Genomic DNA, 20,964 nt, shown 5'->3' on the forward strand with positions numbered 1-20,964 from the left:
CTGGCAACCGGCAGGCATTCCAAAAGAGATGCTTTTGACCACAGGCTCAAGCGGTTAATACGCGGACAACAAAAGAGTGAATTCCCAGGTTTGACGCTATAGTTTATATAAGCTGCAACTCTCTATATTTAACCAATTTTGGGGCAGGAACCCAATTTGGTGTTTTAAACATGTTATAATTTAGCTATTGAAAAATAGCAGATCTACAAGCTCAAGCTTATTTCAGAAAACTGGAGGATTTAGAATATTTATTTTCTTTTTTCTCGAGGTCAGGCCTAAATGAGATAATATATAGTTTATAGTCTGCATCCCATAGCAACTCTCTCTATATAGTATAGTTTATAGTCTGCATCCCATAGCAACTCTCTCTATATAGTAGTTTATAAGCTGCATCCCATAGCAACTCTCTCTCTCTGTCTAAATGATGACGTCTAAATGTCAACGATAATAACCTGTTAAAAAAACTATGCATTTTACTGTAAATACAGAGGACACAATTCAGTGAAAAAGGTATCATCATCATCATATCATCACGTGTGCAGCTCTGAAATGAATGCTGATGAGAGTTGAACAGGGTAGACGTACCTTTCTGCCTCAAACATGAAGAAGAAAAAAACCCTGCACTTCCAAACCACAACAAGCGGGTCCAGATCCCACACAGATTTCTTTTTTTTAAGAAGGAAAAAAAAAGATCCTCAAAACAAGAAGTAGCCTATCCGATTCCAACCGCTTAATATACTGTTTGAGTCCTAATCTAGCGCGTATATGCGTGTGCTCCTCGGATATGCAAATCATATCATAAAATGACCGCTTATTTTTATCACAATGCAGCCCAAGCAAGCGTAAATGTGGCGTGCATGGATATCCCTGTCAGTGGGAAACATAATGTGTAAGTGTGTGTGTGTGTATGTGGACGCTCAGTGTTGGTATGTGAGAGAGAGAGAGAGAGAGAGAGAGAGGCTCCACATGCTTTCCTCGAGCTGGAGGTTTGGCCTCCCCCCCCCGGGGGGTAGAGAGGTGTGGCCAAAAGACCCCCAAGTAAATGGGAAGCTGTATGTGTGCACTGTGCATCTATAAGGGAGGTGGGGGAGATCTCTAGGGGGTCCGGGAAAGCTGTGTGTGTGTGTGCGTGCGCGTGTGTGTGTGCGTGTGTGTGCGTGTGTGTGTGTGTGTGTGTGGGCCTCCAGACTCCTGATCCTAAATGAGGCTTCATCAGTCATGTTGTCTGTCTATGTTTGTAGGATCATTTGAGAAAGCACTTATTTTTCAAATAAATCAAGCAGACGTCATTCCTTTGACGATACAGAGATATACACAACACAGCCATGCTTCCACTTGGCTCCCAAAGCCACCAGGGTGCCTAGAATGACGGGGGGGGGGGGGGGGGGGGGGGGGGTTACTGTCAGACGGCCTGAGGTGGTGGTGGGGGGATGCAAGGAGGTCCGTTTTAAAATGGTTAAGCCACCAAATGACCCACACCCACACACACACACACGCTCTAATACAGATATGACAAATGCACTACTACTGCAAAAAGAGAATGAATCATATACATGTATATACATGTATGTTCACACACAGGACACAGAATATGAATGGAAGCTCACGTATCTTCTAGTCCTAACTGCTCCTTTTTACCCAGAGGTTACGGAAATATAATCTACCGGTAGTCCTCTACTCTCTATTTCCACTGTCCATAAAACTAAGAGCTCCTTTTGCCCACCATCAATCACCCCTGTCCCTCAGGTTGTAGCGTTTCACATCGCTCGCACGCACTCACGCACACACGCACACACACCCACACACACACGCACACACACACACGCACGCACACACACACACACACACACACCAGTAATCCTTTTTTGTTTTAGATAATGCTCTTACCTAGAGCGACTCAATGGTGCAAATTAAGGCACAATTTTAGATGTGCAGTACACAGTACACAGCTCATATCCAGATTGTATGGATTACACCTTACATTTCCACATAGTTACACACATAAATCCGATTTTGTCTTTTACTGGCAAAATGCACACTTTTAAACGGACGGACAGACAGACAAGACGTTTCAGAGGGATATCGTCCTTTATATAGTTTTCGCCCCATCGTCGTCAGAGAGAGAGAGAGAGAGAGAGAGAGAGAGAGAGAGAGAGAGAGAGAGAGAGAGAGAGAGAGATCACCGTTTTAAAAACCACCTGCGTGCTCTTAACTCTAACCTCGAGTGATATGATCTGCCATCGCTATACCTCAGCACCTGTCCCCCTGTCCTACAGAACGTACGTTCCCTGTGAAGACACCATGTTGTTTTCAGTTCACCTCCATCACCGCTTAACTCTCAGGTTCTTCATGTGAGGGGGAAGGAACCTGTCCATATATCTCACTCACCTGCCCCACAGGTGTGGCTCTGCCTTTTGTCCTCTCAGACGCCCATTCAAGCATATCAAGTACCTCTAAGAGCACTTAGCAAGCCCACCTCCTCCTCCATTCACAAAGACCCCCCTATAGGAAGTCTAGTCGTATAACGCCACAGGGGCCACACTGACTGAAGATCATAGATCATATAGATTCAAGATGGAGATTGATTGTACTCACATCATGGTTTGTTATTGTTATTTACAAGTTATTACCAGTATCAAGTTAAAGGAGAATTCCATGCTAGAAGGCTTTCTTACCTTTATTTGTAGTTGTTATACGTCCCCACCAAAAAGGTCCAGGTGTTATTTTGTGCAAAAGCGCATTATTGGCTATTTCCCCCTACCATAAGCCCTCAATGAATTGAATTGAATTGCATTGAATTGAATGGGGCATTGGGGTGTTGTGCTAATTCGCTTATTTCCATCGCTCAAAAAACATATATATGGCGAAAGGGCCTTTCTGTGTGGAGTTTGCATGTTCTTCCCGTGTCCCCTAGGGTAGGTACCCTCACAAAAAACATGCAGTAATCCTGGTCACTAAACTGCCTCCCCCTGGCCAGCGGGGGCGCCTGATGGAGGGGAAAGGAACTGGTTGGAATAACGTGTTCCTTCCACGCGCTACGTCCAACCAGGGAAACTCCCCCCTGTCAGGTGTAAAGGAACAACTTGGACACTCAGGCATGAAGGAAGCATGAGTTCAAGTCCGTTGCTCTCCCCATGTCCCCCATATATGGGGACTAGGTTGGTGGAGGGTGTGTAGAGCCCAGGATCACATTAGACGATTGACACAGGGGTGAAAAATGGGTTACAAAATCGTGGGATAAAAAAAAAAACATATATACGTTGCTTGTTGTATATGTCCTCTCTTCATAATTTAAATAGTATCCCAAGCGGCACACTTTACTACTTATTTCGATGGAAATAAGCAAATTAGCACGAAAAACCCAACCCCCATTGAGGGCTTATATTAGGGGCCAATAATGCACTTTTGCACAAAATAACACCTGGACCTTTTTGGTAGGTAACGACTACAAATAAAGGTAAGAAAGCCTTCTAGCATGGAATTCTCCTTTAACCCATTTTAGGCGGGAACCCCTTTTGGTGTTTTAAACATTATGTTATAATTTAGCTATTGAAAAATAGCAGATCTACAAGCTCATAGCGCGCCACCGAGTGGCGCACTACGAGCTTGTAGGTCTGCTATTTTTGAAAAAACTTGAAAATGTGGCACAAATCTTTGAATATATATTTCAGAGCGAACATTTTTAACTAAAATATTGGCTTCTGCGGGGGGTCCCTGGAACTACATATTTTGAGATGGGGGTCCGTGGCCCAATAGATTCTGGGGGTCCTTGACATGAAAAAGGTTGAGCCCCACGGACATAGAAACATGGGTTTTTCAGAAGACATTTTTTTAATCGACTCTGAAACACAAGGTGGGATATGATACTTAAGTGGGAGTGGAACGGTTGTGTAGTGGTATCAGAGGCGCTTCTGCAAACAAAATGCCTTAAAATTAAATCCCTAACCCTAAAACACATTAATACATTCCTGCCACAAATGGTATAATACATTAAAATATAAAGTCTGCACACTGGTTCTAAATGGTGCATTTAAATGGTGCATTTATAAAGCGCCTTTATCCAAGGCGCTTTACATAGACATTCACACATTCATACACTGATGGCAGTGGAAACCATGCAAGGCACCAACCTGCACATCAGGAGCAATCAGGGGTTCAGATTCTTGCTCAAGGACACTTCGACACTAACTCTGGGGGAGCCCACAGGGTTCGAACTGGCAACCTTGCGGTTACCATCCAGCCACTCTACCGCTGAGCCACCGCCGCCAGCCAACTATTTGCCATTGGATGTTTTGATCAATTTACAATTTACAATTTAGGCATTTAGCAGACGCTCTTAATCCAGAGCGACTTACAATAAGCAAGAACAAATCAGATCACAGTGATCTTCCTCCTGGAGAAGATCACTGGAGCTAAAGAACCGGTGTGCAGATTCTATTGTTTGGTCTGCCATTTTGTCCAGCACGGCCTGACCTCAAAATAAAACATAAAATCTTCTAAATCCTCCAGTTTTCTGAAATAAACATTTTCACGATTTTTCAAAAATAGCAGACCTACAAGCTCGTAGCGCGCCACTCTGTGGCGCGCTATGAGCTTGTAGATCTGCTATTTTTCAATAGCTAAATTATAACATAATGTTTAACAATACAGCATGGACCTTGTAGGCTTGTACCCGTGTCATCATAACCACCGTATATTCACATGAATCCAAACTAAAACCTAAGACACTGCAACTGTCCTTCTGGCATCTGAAGGAGAGCTGGGCTATACCGTTTACAGTTTCATAATATCTGATAAAAAAAAAGGATGACAGCCCCATAGCGTTTAAATTGCAGAGTGTGACAAGCCAAGGTATGTAGGGGGCCTGTTCCGACACAGACACTGACTGGGGGTATAAGCAAATAAACAGGTTGTCAGGTTCAGCGGGGCCGTGGAAACGGAGACGGCAACAACCTCAATGGATAACTGTGGGATAATTTTTTTTTTTAACTATAGGCTACTGGAGATAATCTGTGTCATATCATGATCATGATACTTGTACTGTTGTTGGGGTGGTGAGGTAAGGTGCATTACTGCCCTCCTCTGGCACAAACCTGCAATAACATGGATCTCACACAATGCAACAAACCCAATGTTTCTTCCTTGGCAAGACCCATTTATAGACCTGAGGACGATTCTACTAAATGTCTTCTAAATCCTGACAGTTTTCGGAAAAACCTCATGTTTCTATGTCAGTCGTTCTCAAACATTCATGTGAAGGACCCCCAAAAATGATATGTAATTGGCCTCCGACCCCCATCTCAAAATACGTTGTTCCAGGGACCCACCAGAAGCAAAGATTTGAGTTGAAAACGTTCGCTCTGAAAGAATATATATTCAAAGATTTGCACCACATTTTCACGATTTTTCCAAAAATAGCAGACCTACAAGCTCGTAGCGCGGCACCGAGTGCCGCGCTACAAGCTTGTATCAATAGCTAAAGCATAACATACTGTAATGCTTAAAACCCCAAATGGGGTTCCCCCGCCCCAAAATGGGTTTTAAAGTGAACGTTTGTAGTACCTCCATATCTATTTCACACACGACTCCCTTACCCACTGGTGACGTCCTCAGCGCGCGTCACGTTCTTGCTCAGCACGTCCCCGTCGCTCATGTAGCCGGTGACCTCCATGGCGATGCCCTCCAGGTCGAGGTCCTCGCCCGACCGCTCACCCAGCTCCACGCTGGACAGGGCACCACCGCGGCCCGTAAGCTGCCTCCGGAGGTGACCTGGGGTACGGGTTATTAAACCATTTAGACCTGGGAACCATTCTGCAAATGTCTTCTAAATCCTGACTGTTTTCTTGAAAAAGCTATGTTTTTCTATGTCAGTCGTTCTCAAACACTTTCATTTCTTTTCAAATTATTTTTATTCAAGTTTTTTGACAAACCCAGGGGCAAGCATTAAACAGAGACATATCAAATATGAAAATAAAAAATAAAACTCCATCCCCAGCTATCCCACCCACCCTCCACCCACAATCCCAAGGATAGTCACTTTTCACGATTCTTCAAAAATAGCAGACCTACTACTAGCTTGTAGCAGATCTGCTATTTTTCAATAGCTTAAGCATACATGATGCTAACACCAAAAGGCGTTCCCGCCCAAAATGGGTTAATACTTATTAGACATTTTCATTGTTTTATTTTGACGAAATTCTTGAAATTTCAGTTAGTTTTGATTCGTTTTCAACGTGGGTTTGCTAATTTAGGTTGGTTTTTGTATTACTTTTAGTGTTTTGGTTTTATTTAATGTAATAAATTAAACTAGTAGACAGGGCTACTGGTTGTTGGTGTTGGCCAATGGTGGAAAGTAACTGAGTGCATTTACTTAAGTACTGTACTTAAGTACAATTTTGAGGTATTTGTACTTCACTTGAGTATTTCCAGAACTTTTACTTCAGCTCCACTACATCTCAGAGCCAAAATTTGTACTTTTACTTCACTACAATTATTTGAAAACTTTAGTTACTAGTTACTTTGGAGATTTTAATTTTGATTAGAAAACATACATTAACCACTTCAACCCTATACATAAATGGGCCATTTGAAAATAGCCGATCTACAAGCTCACAATGCGTCACGTTGCGACGCATTGTGAGCTTGTAGATCTGCTATTTTCAATAGACTTTGTACACATTTTTAACTTGTGAAGTGGGGCATTCTGCAATATGAGTACTTTTACATTCAAGTACATTCAATTCCATACTTGTTACTTGTAACAAAGTAGTTCTAAATTGCAGTATTGGGGTACATTTACTTAAGTAAAACAATTGAGTACTTTTCCCACCACTTGTGTTGGCTAGACCGCACTCTTGCAGCGACTAACTAAGTAAACTAGTAACTAACTAACTAACTAACTAACTAACTGAGTAAACTATGCCATAACTTTTACCTGGGTAGAGGTAGCGTCCCACTCCTCCTCCTCCTCCTCCTCCTCCTCCTCCTCCTCCTCCTCCCTGGACCAGTAAACTAACTAACTAAGTAAACCATACCATAACTCTTACCTGGGTAGAGGTAGCGTCCCACTCCTCCTCCTCCTCCCTGGACCAGTAAACTAACTAACTAACTAAGTAAACCATACCATAACTCTTACCTGGGTAGAGGTAGCATCCCACTCCTCCTCCTCCTCCTCCTCCTCCCTGGACCAGTAAACTAACTAACTAACTAAGTAAACCATACCATAACTCTTACCTGGGTAGAGGTAGCGTCCCACTCCTCCTCCTCCTCCCTGGACCAGTAAACTAACTAACTAACTAAGTAAACCATACCATAACTCTTACCTGGGTAGAGGTAGCGTCCCACTCCTCCTCCTCCTCCTCCCTGGACCAGTAAACTAACTAACTAACTAACTAAGTAAACCATAGCATAACTCTTACCTGGGTAGAGGTAGCGTCCCACTCCTCCTCCTCCTCCCTGGACCAGTAAACTAACTAACTAACTAAGTAAACCATACCATAACTCTTACCTGGGTAGAGGTAGCGTCCCACTCCTCCTCCTCCTCCTCCCTGGACCAGTAAACTAACTAACTAACTAACTAAGTAAACCATACCATAACTCTTACCTGGGTAGAGGTAGCGTCCCACTCCTCCTCCTCCTCCCTGGACCAGTAAACTAACTAACTAACTAGGTAAACCATACCATAACTCTTACCTGGGTAGAGGTAGCGTCCCACTCCTCCTCCTCCTCCCTGGACCAGTAAACTAACTAACTAACTAGGTAAACCATACCATAACTCTTACCTGGGTAGAGGTAGCGTCCCACTCCTCCTCCTCCTCCCTGGACCCCGGTGCTGCAGCGTCCAGCGCTGTAACCGTTGCCCGTGGAGGGTGCGTCTCCGGCCTGCAGGCGAGGGCTGGACTGGCCCAGTCGCCATGACGACAGCGAGGGGCGGGAGGAGGTAATGCTGAGGATGCTCCGCCCTCCTCCTCCTCCTCCGCCTCCGCCTCCTCCGCTGACCGTGTTGACCTCGGTGGTCACGCCGCCGTCAAAGGTGGTCTCCAAGGTGCTGCAGGACAGAGAGAGAGGACAGGGTTGTTTTTGGCAGCAAATTTAGAGTTTTAGTTTTCGTCGTAGTCTCTTGAATAGTTTTCATTTAGTTTTTAGTCACTTTTTTGTGTCACCCGGGAATGTTTTATTGTTAGTCTAGTTTTAGTCGACTAAATGTCATAGGATTTTAGTCTACGGCTGATTTAGTCGACTAAAATGTATTTTTTAGCAGATCTACAAGCTCATAGCGCGACACAGAGTGCCGCGCTATGAACTTGTAGGTCTGCTATTTTAGAAAAATCATGAGACAGCCTGAAAGCTAGACCACTGGGTGAACTGTGAGGTCATAATATTAAAGGACCACTTCACAACTTTTCAACTTCATCTTCATATAATAGGTCCTCTCCTCACTAATAATCATGAAAAAATTGCACGATTTTTTTCTACTCAGTCTGTGTCTCATAGGAGGGCTGTGGGCAGTTTAGAAACCGTCTTCCAGTGACATCATCATTAGGCAGATTCTTTTTTAAACAAGATTTCTTTTTACAAAAAATTTTAGATTTTCATTATCGTGAGAACGATGGCTTCCATTTTCGCATTGCAACTTTTCAGGACTAGAAAGCCTGCAGTTTCTATTAGGTTGTATTCCCCATCGATGATGTCACTGGAAGACGGTTTCTGAACTGCCCACAGCCCTCCTATGAGACACAGACTGAGTAGAAAAAAATTGCGCCATTTTTTGCTTGTAGATCTGCTATTTTACAATAGCTAAATAATGCTTAGTTAAAACACCAAAACGGGTTCCCGTCCAGAATTGCATTTAAAGTCAGACACAGAACAGCAGGCTGAAAAAAAATATATAAAAAGATTTGCGCCACATTTTCACGATATTTCAAAATAAATAGCAGACCTACAAGCTCATAGTGCGGCACTCATAGTGCGGCACTCGGTGCCGCGCTATGAGCTTGTAGATCTGCTATTTTTCAATAGCTAAAGTATAACATAATGCTTTAAAACAGCAAAGGTGGGTTCCCGCCCAGAAACTACCAGGTCAGAATAATGCATGTGACCATACATTGAATCGGCCACCGGGTGGCAGGCTTGCACTGCAGATGCGATGGACAGCAGTCCTACCTGTGTGTGACCTGAGTCCCCCGTAAGCTGGACATGGTGTCCTCCAGGTTCTGCCGGAGGTCCGCGATGTTTTTCACTGTGCGTAATCTCCTCGTCTCCGGGTCTTCACCTGAATGGAGACAGGAACACAGGATCAGAATAACTGTAAACAGGCCCCAAGCATCTAGTTGACGATGTTTGTATTTACAGTAATTGTATATACTTCATGTAATTTTGAGTTCAAATACACCTGTAATGTCAGGTTGATTGATGGATGATTGATTGATTGAAGTATTAACAGTTTGCAGAATTACAGTACATTATTCCGAGCACAACTCAATACAAGAAACTGTCAACTGTGAGTGGACCCAATAAAGCATTATACTTGTTTCCACGTTGTTCAATTCATCATAACATTTAGAGACGTACAAATATCCACAAAGGGAAAAGAAAACATATACAGTGAGGGGGAATAGGCGCGTTGTGAGCTTGTAGATCTGCTATTTTCAGCATGCAACAAAGTGTAAAATGACGTATACTGAATCTCTTGTTCACTAATCCCTTCATAACATTTTAGTCTATAGTTTTTATTTGTTGACAAAATCGACAGTATATTTAGTCATAGTTGTAGTCATCATGGCTTAGTTTTCATTTAGTCTTTATGTCGTTTTTGTCAGTGAAAAAAGGTAGTCGACGAGCAATTTTCGTCATAGTATCAGTTGACGAAAACAACACTGAATTGCGGCAATAATAGTTAAACTGCCTCTTCGTTGCTGTGTACCTGAGAGGTCTTCGATGGACGACTGGCTGTTCTTGTTGAAGGGCACCTCTCCACCTGGGCCCATCTCTGCGTTCACAATGCCCTCCATTTCTGTTTGGGATCTGGGGACATGATGAGACCAGATCAGACTTCATTCACCCACATTTCAAAGACACAAGGAGGGCACACACACAAACAAACACAGTGGAGGATATAGAAAGACTTAACAAAACATTATTGACATTGAAAAAATTCCACAATCTTGGCAAGTTTGTTTCCTGTTCTGTGCCGATTTGATTGTCTAAAACTATGGCAGATTTAAAACATGGCAGGCTAGTAAGTGACACAGCTGCAGCTAATACATTCATTAGTGGCCTGGGTGTGCATAGATAGACAGTAGTAAAGTCAGCAGTATTGCCAATGCACATTGACACACCTACAGTATAATTTGATTATCTGCAACTGTGGCGCTTACACTCAGCGTCCTATAAGGCAAGTAGTACGGTATGCAGCCTTGACCATGTTTTACCCTGATGTTGTTTTAACCTGAATCGGGTCAACAAGCAAAAAAAAACTTGAAAGATTCATCTCAACTCTTGTTTTTACTATTGTATTGCTTAAAATACTTTGCATCGTCTGAGTATATTATTGAGGTTATTATTATTATCAAAAATAATTGGTTCCTGATGTAAGTGTCATATTCTTCAGCCCTTCAAAAGGAGAAACCTCCTGAACCTCTGCTTTAGATTGACATCGATAAGGCCCCTCTCTGACAAGCAGAGGTGATTACATCTGGGCAGTAATGATATCTGACAGGTAAATGGCACCAGAGGAAGTTCCTTAAGTGCCAGAGATAGAGGTGCATTGGCCCGGGGAGGGCAGGCACCGGGTCAGGGTATATTCTGGAGGACACATGGGGCTTCTGACATAGCGGGCACCCCACTACAGGGGTACAGCACAGGGCCAGTCCCATGGCACAGGCAGAGGAAGTGGCCGAGAGAACTAATGAGAGCTACTTAGAAAGGCTTCATTCACTCTGAAGCGATGTTGTTGCCCTGTTGCCCCTGTTAAGTGTTGACTTGATGCCATATGTAGTCCATCTGAAGAAAGCGAGGATAATACAGAGACATTGGAGATGGAGTCACTTGGAGGGGGGATGGGGGGGGTGAAAACAAAATCCTGGGAATTGCACTTGTGTCCTTGTATATACAGAGAAATGCTGTCTATACTGTTACTGTACTGCTTTTTCCAAATAAAAAAATATTATTAAAAAAAAAGAAAAAAGAAAGGCTTCATTCCGAGGAGCAGGGACCTCCACCCTTGAATCAGGGACCTCCACCCTTGAAGCAGGGACCTCCACCCTTGAATCAGGGACCTCCACCATGGAGCAGGGACCTCCACCCTTGAAGCAGGGACCTCCACCCTTGAATCAGGGACCTCCACCCTTGAAGCAGGGACCTCCACCCTTGAATCAGGGACCTCCACCATGGAGCAGGACCTCCGACCTCCACCCTTGAATCAGGGACCTCCACCCTTGAAGCAGGACCTCCACCCTTGAATCAGGGACCTCCACCCTTGAATCAGGGACCTCCACCCTTGAAGCAGGGACCTCCACCCTTGAAGCAGGACCTCCACCCTTGAAGCAGGGACCTCCACCCTTGAATAAAATAGCAAAACTAACCCCTATATTTACTACTTTTGAAACATTTTGAAAGTAAAAAGTGTGAGTTTGTTTTATGAATATTGAAAACAGCGAAAAGCATTAACAAGAGCTTGTGCCTAAATAATAACTACCTTGGGTCCATTGGACCACATGTTCCTTTTGTTTTTATAATGTGTGACGACCGCACGCACGCACACATGCACGCATGCACACATGCACGCATGCACGCACGCACGCACGCAAACACACATACACACACTATGCAGTGGACCTGTGCAGTGTGCACAAACACAAACATGTACAGGGGAGGGCGTCTCTGAAAGGCACATTCTTGGCTAACAGGTTACAGATGGCTAACAGGCTGTCAGAAGGATTGATGAATGAAGCACGAGGCCTTCTCAGAACATCACCCGTCCCGAACCCAGACGAGATGAGCATTCCTCAAAAGACCTTTCTGGAAACAATCTCCATACTCTATATATAATATAACGTTGTCTTTAAGCAGGAAATTACTTTTGTCATTAACCCATTTAGGCCTGACTATATCAGTGGTTCTCAATATTTCATGTCAAGGACCCCCCATCTGAAAATATGTTGTTCCAGGGACCCTCCAGAAGCAAAGATTTGAGTTAAAAACGTTCACTGTGAAAGAATATATTCAAACATTTGGGCCACATTTTAACGATTTAAAAAACAATAGCAGATCTACAAGCTTGTAGCGCGCCACCAAGTGGCGCGCTACGTGCTTGTAGATTTAAGCAATAAGCCACGAGAGGTCTCAGGTTACCAGGAGCCAGAGCCACAACACTTCCTTGTTTTACTCAAGGACTGTATAAAGAGGACGGGAAGCGAAGACCGTAAGGGCGCCGCCATGTTGCTCCATGGTGCTCCATGGAAGGAAAGAAACATGCGCAATGGGCTTTATGCAGCCAACACTTCCTCCTTCAGCTTCCTTGGTCTCAACTGCACATGTTTCTTTCCTTCCATGGAGCACCATGTGAGCAACATGGCGTCGCCCGTACGGTCTTCGCTTCTTGTCCTCTTTAGACAGTCCTTGGTTTTACTCGGCAAGTATTCTATTCTATTCTACTGTGACAGTAGAATAGCGCTTGATGTCTTTACAGGGCTGCCTGGAGCCACACATTCACAGTCATATGAGCCGGGCGGTGCTTAGACGCCCGCACGGCATGTGTTTGTAAGGCAATCAAGCGCTCCCCTTCCCCAGTTCAGCTACAAGGCTGCAGGATGATACAAATTGATTGAAGGAGTGGGTTATCGTAAGATTGTCTATTTCTGGTGAGGAGATTTTGTGCAGAAGTAAAAAAAGAAATAAGGGAAAAAAAGACGAAGTATTGACCCCTGGAGGATCCTGGTCAACAAAGTATAACGTTTTTAAGTGTTTAATGTCGATCATAGATTTAGATATTTACCACAACTTTCAACATAGATGTACATACTGTACAGTGTACAACAACACAGATGCAAGTGCTTGTAGAGCCCTCAGTCATTCTGAAAGTCTTACCTATACATGAAAGGTGCAACAGTGGCTGTGTTGGGGTGGCTGTGGTGCTGTTGTGTCTGAGGTAGCTGCACGCTGACTGTGTTGCTGGCCGTGCTCTGTGTCGCGCCACCTCCGACCACAGGGGCGGCGCCGTGGCCCTGAGGAGGACCCTTGCCCTCCGTGGAGGCCAAGCTGGAGGTAGAGCTGGAGTGTCTGCTGTCCCGGTCCAGGGGACCCCCGCCGCGGTGCATGGCGAGCCCCCCGCCGAGGCGCATGCTCCGGGGTCGCTCCCCGGCCTCTTTGGCGGCCCCCGCCGCCACTTTCCCACTCGCTCCCCCTCCTCCCGGGGCCTTGTTGCCCCCTGGCTTTGGTATCCCGCTGTGTGCCGGGGCGGCCGAGCCTTCCTTTTTGCCCGCTTTACCCCCCTTGGGGATGAAGCTGGCGATTTTGGAAGTCCTTTTGCCGGAGCCGTCCGTTTCCGCCACGGCCGCCGCCGCCACCGCCTCCTCCTTAGGCTCCTCCCCCCGGAGCTCTGGCCTGTCGGTGCGTTTGGCCGCCGCCTCCTTGCCCCGCTCCTTGTCCTTGTCCTTGGTGCGGTCCTTGTCCTTCTCGGGGCCTTTGGCTGAGCTCTTCTTGGCGGTGAGGGCTCTGCTGAAGGTGCGCTGGGCGATGCCCCGCAGGGCCATCTTGGGGCTGCTGGTGATGGAGGGGGCGGTGGGAGGAGCCGCCGCTCCGCTGGGCGCCCCCGCCCCCGGGCGCGCGTTCCCGTCGTCCTCCTCCAGGGGGTCGGTGTTGGACCCGGCCTCGGCCTTCTCCGTGGCGGCGCTGGGCCGCTTGGCCGTGGCGCCGGGGTCCGAGGAGGACTTGGACCCACTCTTGCTGTTGAAGAGCTTGAGCTTCTCCAGCATGGACTTCTGAGCGCTCGCCTTAGGAGGAGGAGGAGCCTCCGCGGGGGGAGGAGGAGGAGGCGCAGCCTTATTGGCGGAGGAGCTCTCCTTCTCCTGCTTGGAGACGGACAGCGTGTGGGACGAGCCGGCGTGCTTGGAGCTCATGGACTTGCTCCTCCAGGGCTTGCCGGAGGAGGAGGAGGAGGAGTTGGGCTGCGGAATGGCCGACGAGGAGGCGGAGCCGGACGAGGACGAGGAGGACGAGGAGGAGGCCGCGGGAGGAGGAGGAGGAGGAGCGTGCAGGGACGAGGTAGCGGAGGAGGAGGCGCTCGCAGCGGGCGACGGCTCAGTCATCGCCGCGGGCTGCGACACTATGCTCTCTGAGGATTCTGAATGGGGAGAGAGAGAGAGAGAGAGAGAGAGAGAGAGAGACAGAGAGAGAGAGAGAGAGAGAGAGAGAGAGAGACAGAGACAGAGAGACAGAGAGACAGAGAGAGAGAGACATTTGATTTGATTCGAGCAGCAAAGACAACAAGGACAAGATGAAGGATGAGAGGAGGTGAGGACAGGAACAAGCGGTATAACCTACTCTCAGAGTGAGACTCTAATCACAGACCCCCCACAGAGTGGCCTTATATGGGCTCGCATGCCACGCGAGCCTGTGTGTATACTAGGCCAGCGGCGGCGGCGTCACTCTCCTCTGGTAGAGAAAACTGTTACAAACCCTTTTAACACTAACAATGGGAGGCACCAATCGCAAAACTGTTTATAAAAACAATGAGAAGTTGTTCTGAAGAGCTTTTCAAGTCCGGGCCAGGCAGGCAGAGCCCAGAGCGTCCGGACTTATATGGACACGTTCTAGTGGCCGCATCCATCCAGCCATCCCCCGGGTTGCCAAGGCACCGCTGGTTGCCTTGCACTACACAGAACTGTGCATCTTAAATAACAACATGGCCGTGGCTCAGCGGTCCAGGCACCTTGGCTGGTATAATCCAGTCTGGCAGTGTGCCGCGGGTTCCACTCCCGATCCCGACGGCCTTTACTGCGTGTCACCCCCCCCCCCCCCCCCATCTCTCTCCCCATTTTACTGTCAGCCTACTGTCTATCCCTCCATAAAAAAAGATAGATATATAAAATAAAGGCGAAAGCCACAAAGAAAACTATAAATAAATAAAAAATAACAACTAGAAAAACTCATCTCGGAACTACTACCGGTATGCATTTTATTTTGCATTTTTAAATAACCACATTTCAAAGTCAGAGTCCAATGTGATTCTACAGGATTTAAGAAAACTTACCAAGAAATTGACAAACAAACAAAACAAAAAAGATGAAGAATCCTTGTGCTTATAGCCAGTAAATACTAGTCTTCGTTGGTAGAAGGACAGAAAGGTGTGAGCGTGTAGAGGTTGTTCTGTGTGTGTGTGTGTGTGTGTGTGTGTGTGTGTGTGTGTGTGTGTGTGTGTGTGTGTGTGTGTGTGTGTGTGTGTGTATGTGTGTGTGTGCCGTGCGTGCGTGGATGTGACCGTTTTATTTGAATATTCAAATAGCAACTGCTAGTGAGAGAGAGACAGAGAGGGCCTGCGTTATGGAACACTGTACTGGGCAGAATGAATCATAACTGGAACACAGCCCTTACACACACACACACACACACACACACACAGGCACGCACACATAAACCCACGCACGCACAAACTCACGCGCGCAAACGCGCACGCACGCAAACGCGTACACGCACACAAACGCGCACGCACAGAACTAGTGTGGCTATAAAGGCTTGACTTTTTCTTCTGGCTCAGTCTTTTAACTACTGCAATTTCATTTTCACACGCTTGGCTGGTCATTGAGTACGAATTTCACCTCCAATATTTACCTCAACCCATTTGTGCCTCATCTTTATTTTATTTGTACTTTATTTCACGGTGTCTTTTCATGTTCTAATTGGTGACAGACCCCAATCCCCCCCCCCCCCCCACCCACCTCCTGTCGCCTCTCCTGTTTAGTATTTAGCAAATGCAGCCTGAAACAATGCAGCCATTAGGAAATGATTAGGAGGCAATTAGCCGTGCTAGCAGTTAGCGATTCGAAAGTGGGTCAGGTTGCTAATAGTCGCTTTCCTATTGGAGGGCCTAAACTGAATGAGAGACAGAGAGAGAGAGAGAGAGAGACAGAGAGAGAGAGAGAGAGCAGCTGTAATTATGAAGATAGGGGAAGGGGAGAAAGGAAAAAGAGAGGGAAAGAATATGGAAGAGAAAAAGAGAGAGAGGGTCAGAGTCAGAGAAAGAGAAAGAACGAAAAAAGGGTGGAAAGGATTAGTATAAAAGCACAGACAGTCACAGTATATAGAGATAGAGAGAGAGAGAGAGAGAGAGAGAGAGAGAGAGAGAGAGAGAGAGAGAGAAGAGAGAAAAGGATCTTTCATGTGTTCCGCGTGGTACGTTGTGTCCTCCTGGGTACTGAATGGGGTCAGGCTGGGTTTTGGACGGGACTAGAGAACAGGAGATGAAAAGGGTCCAGAACAGGACAGAACAGGTTCTGGACACAGAGGGTGAAAGCTGCCCCCGCTGACCCCCGCGGTGGGAAACCCAGCTAGGTCGGAACAGGCGCTATACTCGGCCAGGCCCGGCAGTCTGGAGGGTACCCAAAAAGTGGGTTCTTACAGGATCTCACCGAATGAAAACTATTCAAGAGACCACGACTAAAACTAAAATCTAAATTTGCTGCCAAAAAACAACAACACTGCTATTCAGACCCAGCGGCTTTAACACCAAATAGTAGACGCGTTTCAATCTTCAACTCTTTGGGGTCAGAGGTCATAGCCGGGGGCAGTGGACATAGCACCCTCGTTATTATTAACCCTTCAAACTTACATACACAAGTCACAATTCACATTGGTATTCTAGCTAAAGATTGACCAACCTGTGTTAGACTTAATGTTTGTGTAGTAAGTTGTTGTAGGAATTGAACCCGACAACTATGACTGGAACGGTTTGCTGTTTTCCATGCAGGTGAGGTCCAAGATGTTGTTTCGGGACCCCAAAGTTGGGTCACGAGGTGTGTTGCCAGGGCCAAAGAGCAACTTTAACCACTTTAGCCCTAATGGCGGTATTTGTCTGAAAATGTTTGTCTATAATAATATGCCCAAAATAGATACCCCCGGGTTGAAGTTGGTTAAGGTGTGTTACTGTATTTAATACTAGTCCTTACCCGTTCTAATATATGAACACCAAATTATCTACAGTGTGGGAAATGCGATTTAATAGATCATAATATTATTGATGTATGTATTTTGAGGTGTAATCAGTCTGCTGTCAGAGGCACTTGCCCGTCGGGCAAGTATAGGGAAAGGTGTGGTTGTCTCGATGGCCTTCGGAAATATAGGCCCCTCCGACTGATTTAGATAGCCAATTACAATGTCGAGTCACCCCATGTGTGACAATGTGTAAGGCAATTAGGTGGGGATTCATCGCCAAACATGCAAAAATCAACATTTTTGCATAAATATTTTGTGAGATTTTTGTGAGATGTGGACTTGTGATCTGTAGGTGGAAGAGCAAAAAAGTGTTCGGAAATTCAGAAATGACGGAAAATCCATCCTGACGCAAATATAGTCATGGCCTATATGGGGAGATGCGTCATGACCAAGGCCCCAGCGAGGCTCTCCAACCTCGAAGCACTGGGCCCTAGTGGTAAGAGGAGGGACTGCAGGCGGACCCGTGGAGTTATGACGAGGAAACCCCCGTGCAGCTGGGCTTTAACGTTGCGCTTCCGCATTTTGGGCACAAATCGGAAAAATGTGGAAGTATAGACGGTTCTTCCGGGTGCTTCAAAACCAGCCACTGAGCAACTTCCACTGAAACGTGCCCTTCTGTTCCGTTTATACCGTCCTGCTGCCGTGCACTAAAATGACTTCCGGTTTGCAGTCTATATACCGCTTGCCTGATTGCATGTCAATGCAGCATTAGTCTATGGAGAAAATGAATGCACTAATACGTACATTGAATTAACAGCGTTACATTTGTTAAATTGAGAGAAAAAAAGGGCTTCGTTAAGACCTCCATAATATAATGGTCAATGCCTGTGTGGAAATTCAGAGCGATTGGTGCCGTGAGTGAGAAGCAGTGACAGTGTTTCAGACATGCATTCATTCATTCATTCAGACATTCATTCAGACATTTCCTTAACCCATTTTGACCTGAGATCAGATTCTAAAAACGTCTTCTACATCCTGACACTTTTCTGAAAAAGCTATGTTTCTATGTCAGTCATTCTTCGATTTTTAAAAAATAGCAGACCTACAAGCTCGTAGCACGCTATGAGCTTGTAGATCTGCTATTTTTCAATAATAATGCTAACATTAACCCAAAATTGGTTAATTATCTTAAATTTTGGGTGGCGGTTTTCATGGTCAATGAAACATTCGGTCGGTGTGACCAGTGTAAAAAAAAAGCAGTGTGAGAAGACGAAAAGCACTGGTCGCAGCTGTCTGTGTGTGTGTGTGTGGGGGGGGGGGGGGGTGGGGAACACGTTTGAAGCATTGTAGCGTTTAAGTCTGACCTGCTCAATTACCACGGTCGTTACAAATGATATCAGGGCAAAGAAAATGACAGGACAGGAGAGAGCAGGAGAGGCCCTCGGGACTCGACCACAGACCACCGAGTTCACTTCCTGCCCTGTGAAATCCCACACAGTCATACGCCTTTCCAGATCTATCTCCGTCACCCAGTCTTTTGCCTGTTGTTCCCCCCCATTTTTCTTGTCATTTACACCGACACAAGCAGCACAGTTACAAACATTTCTGCTGTGACCTGACCGCAATGTGACCACCACACACATACAGTAACAAATGCTCCAGGAAAAGGTCTAACTGCATTACGGGGGTTTAGTGGTGGGCGTATGGCCATCACAAGTCCCTCAGACAAAACCTTCTCACGGTCTACCGGGATGTTAACCCATGTTGGGCGGGTTATGCTTTAGCTATTGAAAAATAGCAGATCTACAAGCTCATAGCGCGCCACCGAGTGGCGCGCTACGAGCTTGTAGGTCTACTATTTTTGAAAAATCGAAGAACGACTGACATAAAAACATAGCTTTTTCAGAATACTGTCAATTTCAAACAGGCATTTTTTTTATTTGATCTCAGATCAAAATGGGTTAATGGGTCTACAGTTGGCTATAGCTGATCTACAAGCTTCACATCATGTCAACGTTGCGATGCGCGCGTGAGCTTGTTGATCTGCTATTGTTTGCCTAAAGTCCATGCTAGAAGAGGGTTCGCTAGGGTTCAAGTGGTTAATTTCGCAGTCAGCGGGATAACTACTGACTCCACTTTGCCGCCAACATACTCACTAATCTATCGGGGAATAATAACTTGTTTGTGCTTCAAAGCCGAAAGTCACAAGCTAGGTTGTGTACAACGGGATCACGCTGAGGCTAAGGTCTCACTAGGTTGTGTACAACGGGATCACGCTGAGGCTAAGGTCTTCACTAGGTTGTGTACAACGGGATCACGCTGAGGCTAAGGTCTTCACTAGGTTGTGTACAACGGGATCACGCTGAGGCTAATGTCTTCACTAGGTTGTGTACAACGGGATCACGCTGAGGCTAAGGTCTCACTAGGTTGTGTACAACGGGATCACGCTGAGGCTAAGGTCTTCACTAGGTTGTGTACAACGGGATCACGCTGAGGCTAAGGTCTTCACTAGGTTGTGTACAACGGGATCACGCTGAGGCTAAGGTCTTCACTAGGTTGTGTACAACGGGATCACGCTGAGGCTAAGGTCTTCACTAGGTTGTGTACAACGGGATCACGCTGAGGCTAAGGTCTTCACTAGGTTGTGTACAACGGGATCACGCTGAGGCTAAGGTCTTCACTAGGTTGTGTACAACGGGATCACGCTGAGGCTAAGGTCTTCACATGCGCCGCTGAGACGTAAAAGGAAACAGCAGGGATGTCAGTCACGCACCCCTGTATTTTATCTTGGCAAAAACACCGCGGCATAACCAACCATATGCCCAAAACCACAATACATGTAAGTTAAAGTATACGCTAGCTGGCTGAATTATGTGTGTGATTGATGACAACTGTAGCCTACTGTACATACTGTACTCTAACGTCTAATTCCTAAAATAACTGAGCTCTCATCTTATAGCCTATGCTTACTCACGGTATTCACACGTACATGCGCACACACACACACACACACACACACACACACACACACACACACACACACACACACACACACACACACACACACACACACACACACACACACACACACACACACACACACACACACACACACACACACACACACACACACACACACACACACTCTTCAGTCATTGTCCTGTGGTAAGTGAGTGGGACAGGCAGCCTTTGTGTAGGACGAGTGAAACTTTTTAAAGTTCCTCCACATGAATACACTCGGACAGAGCTGCCCCACTCATCAGCTGTCTATTCACTGAGTCTGCAGGGCCCACGCACGCACGCGCGCACGCACACATGGGTATGTATTACCGTACTTCTGAAGACATAAAAATCATGCATGATGGTAATTTTATAAATGCATTTTTGCATGCATATGCCTGAGTTCCATTGTTCGTGGCTGTTGCACACAAACACGCACGTGCGCGCGCGCGCATGCACGCACGCGCGCACGCACGCACGCACGCGCGCACGCACGCACGCACTCGCACACGCACACGCACACGCACACGCACACGCACACGCACACGCACACGCACACACACACACACACACACACACACACACACACACACACACACACACACACACACACACACACACTCTGTCTTTCTGTTGTATGTCATATACAGTGAGCACACAGACTGTCACCTTGCATTAAAGCGGAGCAGGGAGTGTGTGTACTGTAACAGTCCTGGTCCCACTGACATCAGCACACTGCACTGTGTCTGTGGACTCACAATGGACCCTGCTTCGCCTCATCTCTTCCCCTCAACTCCTTTATTGTCTCCAGCAGGC

At 46.2% G+C, this 20,964-nt stretch overlaps 1 protein-coding gene across 3 annotated transcripts in view; it reads right to left on the reverse strand.

Annotated features, from left to right (window-relative positions):
- nav2a (neuron navigator 2a) overlaps positions 1 to 20,964 on the reverse strand; it is a 156,731-nt gene that overhangs the window by 73,943 nt on the left and 61,824 nt on the right. For all 3 annotated transcript variants that reach the window (XM_083760220.1, XM_083760219.1, XM_083760221.1), the window contains 5 exons: positions 13,087 to 14,341; positions 9,923 to 10,023; positions 9,163 to 9,271; positions 7,782 to 8,047; positions 5,595 to 5,769 (listed from right to left, as the gene is read on the reverse strand). In XM_083760220.1, the coding sequence (XP_083616346.1) occupies positions 5,595 to 5,769; positions 7,782 to 8,047; positions 9,163 to 9,271; positions 9,923 to 10,023; positions 13,087 to 14,341 (1,906 nt within the window). The remainder of the gene's footprint in view (positions 1 to 5,594; positions 5,770 to 7,781; positions 8,048 to 9,162; positions 9,272 to 9,922; positions 10,024 to 13,086; positions 14,342 to 20,964) is intronic.

The sequence above is a fragment of the Protomyctophum parallelum genome (genome assembly GCF_964188405.1).
Source record: "Protomyctophum parallelum genome assembly, chromosome: 2".
Classification (NCBI taxonomy): domain Eukaryota; kingdom Metazoa; phylum Chordata; class Actinopteri; order Myctophiformes; family Myctophidae; genus Protomyctophum; species Protomyctophum parallelum.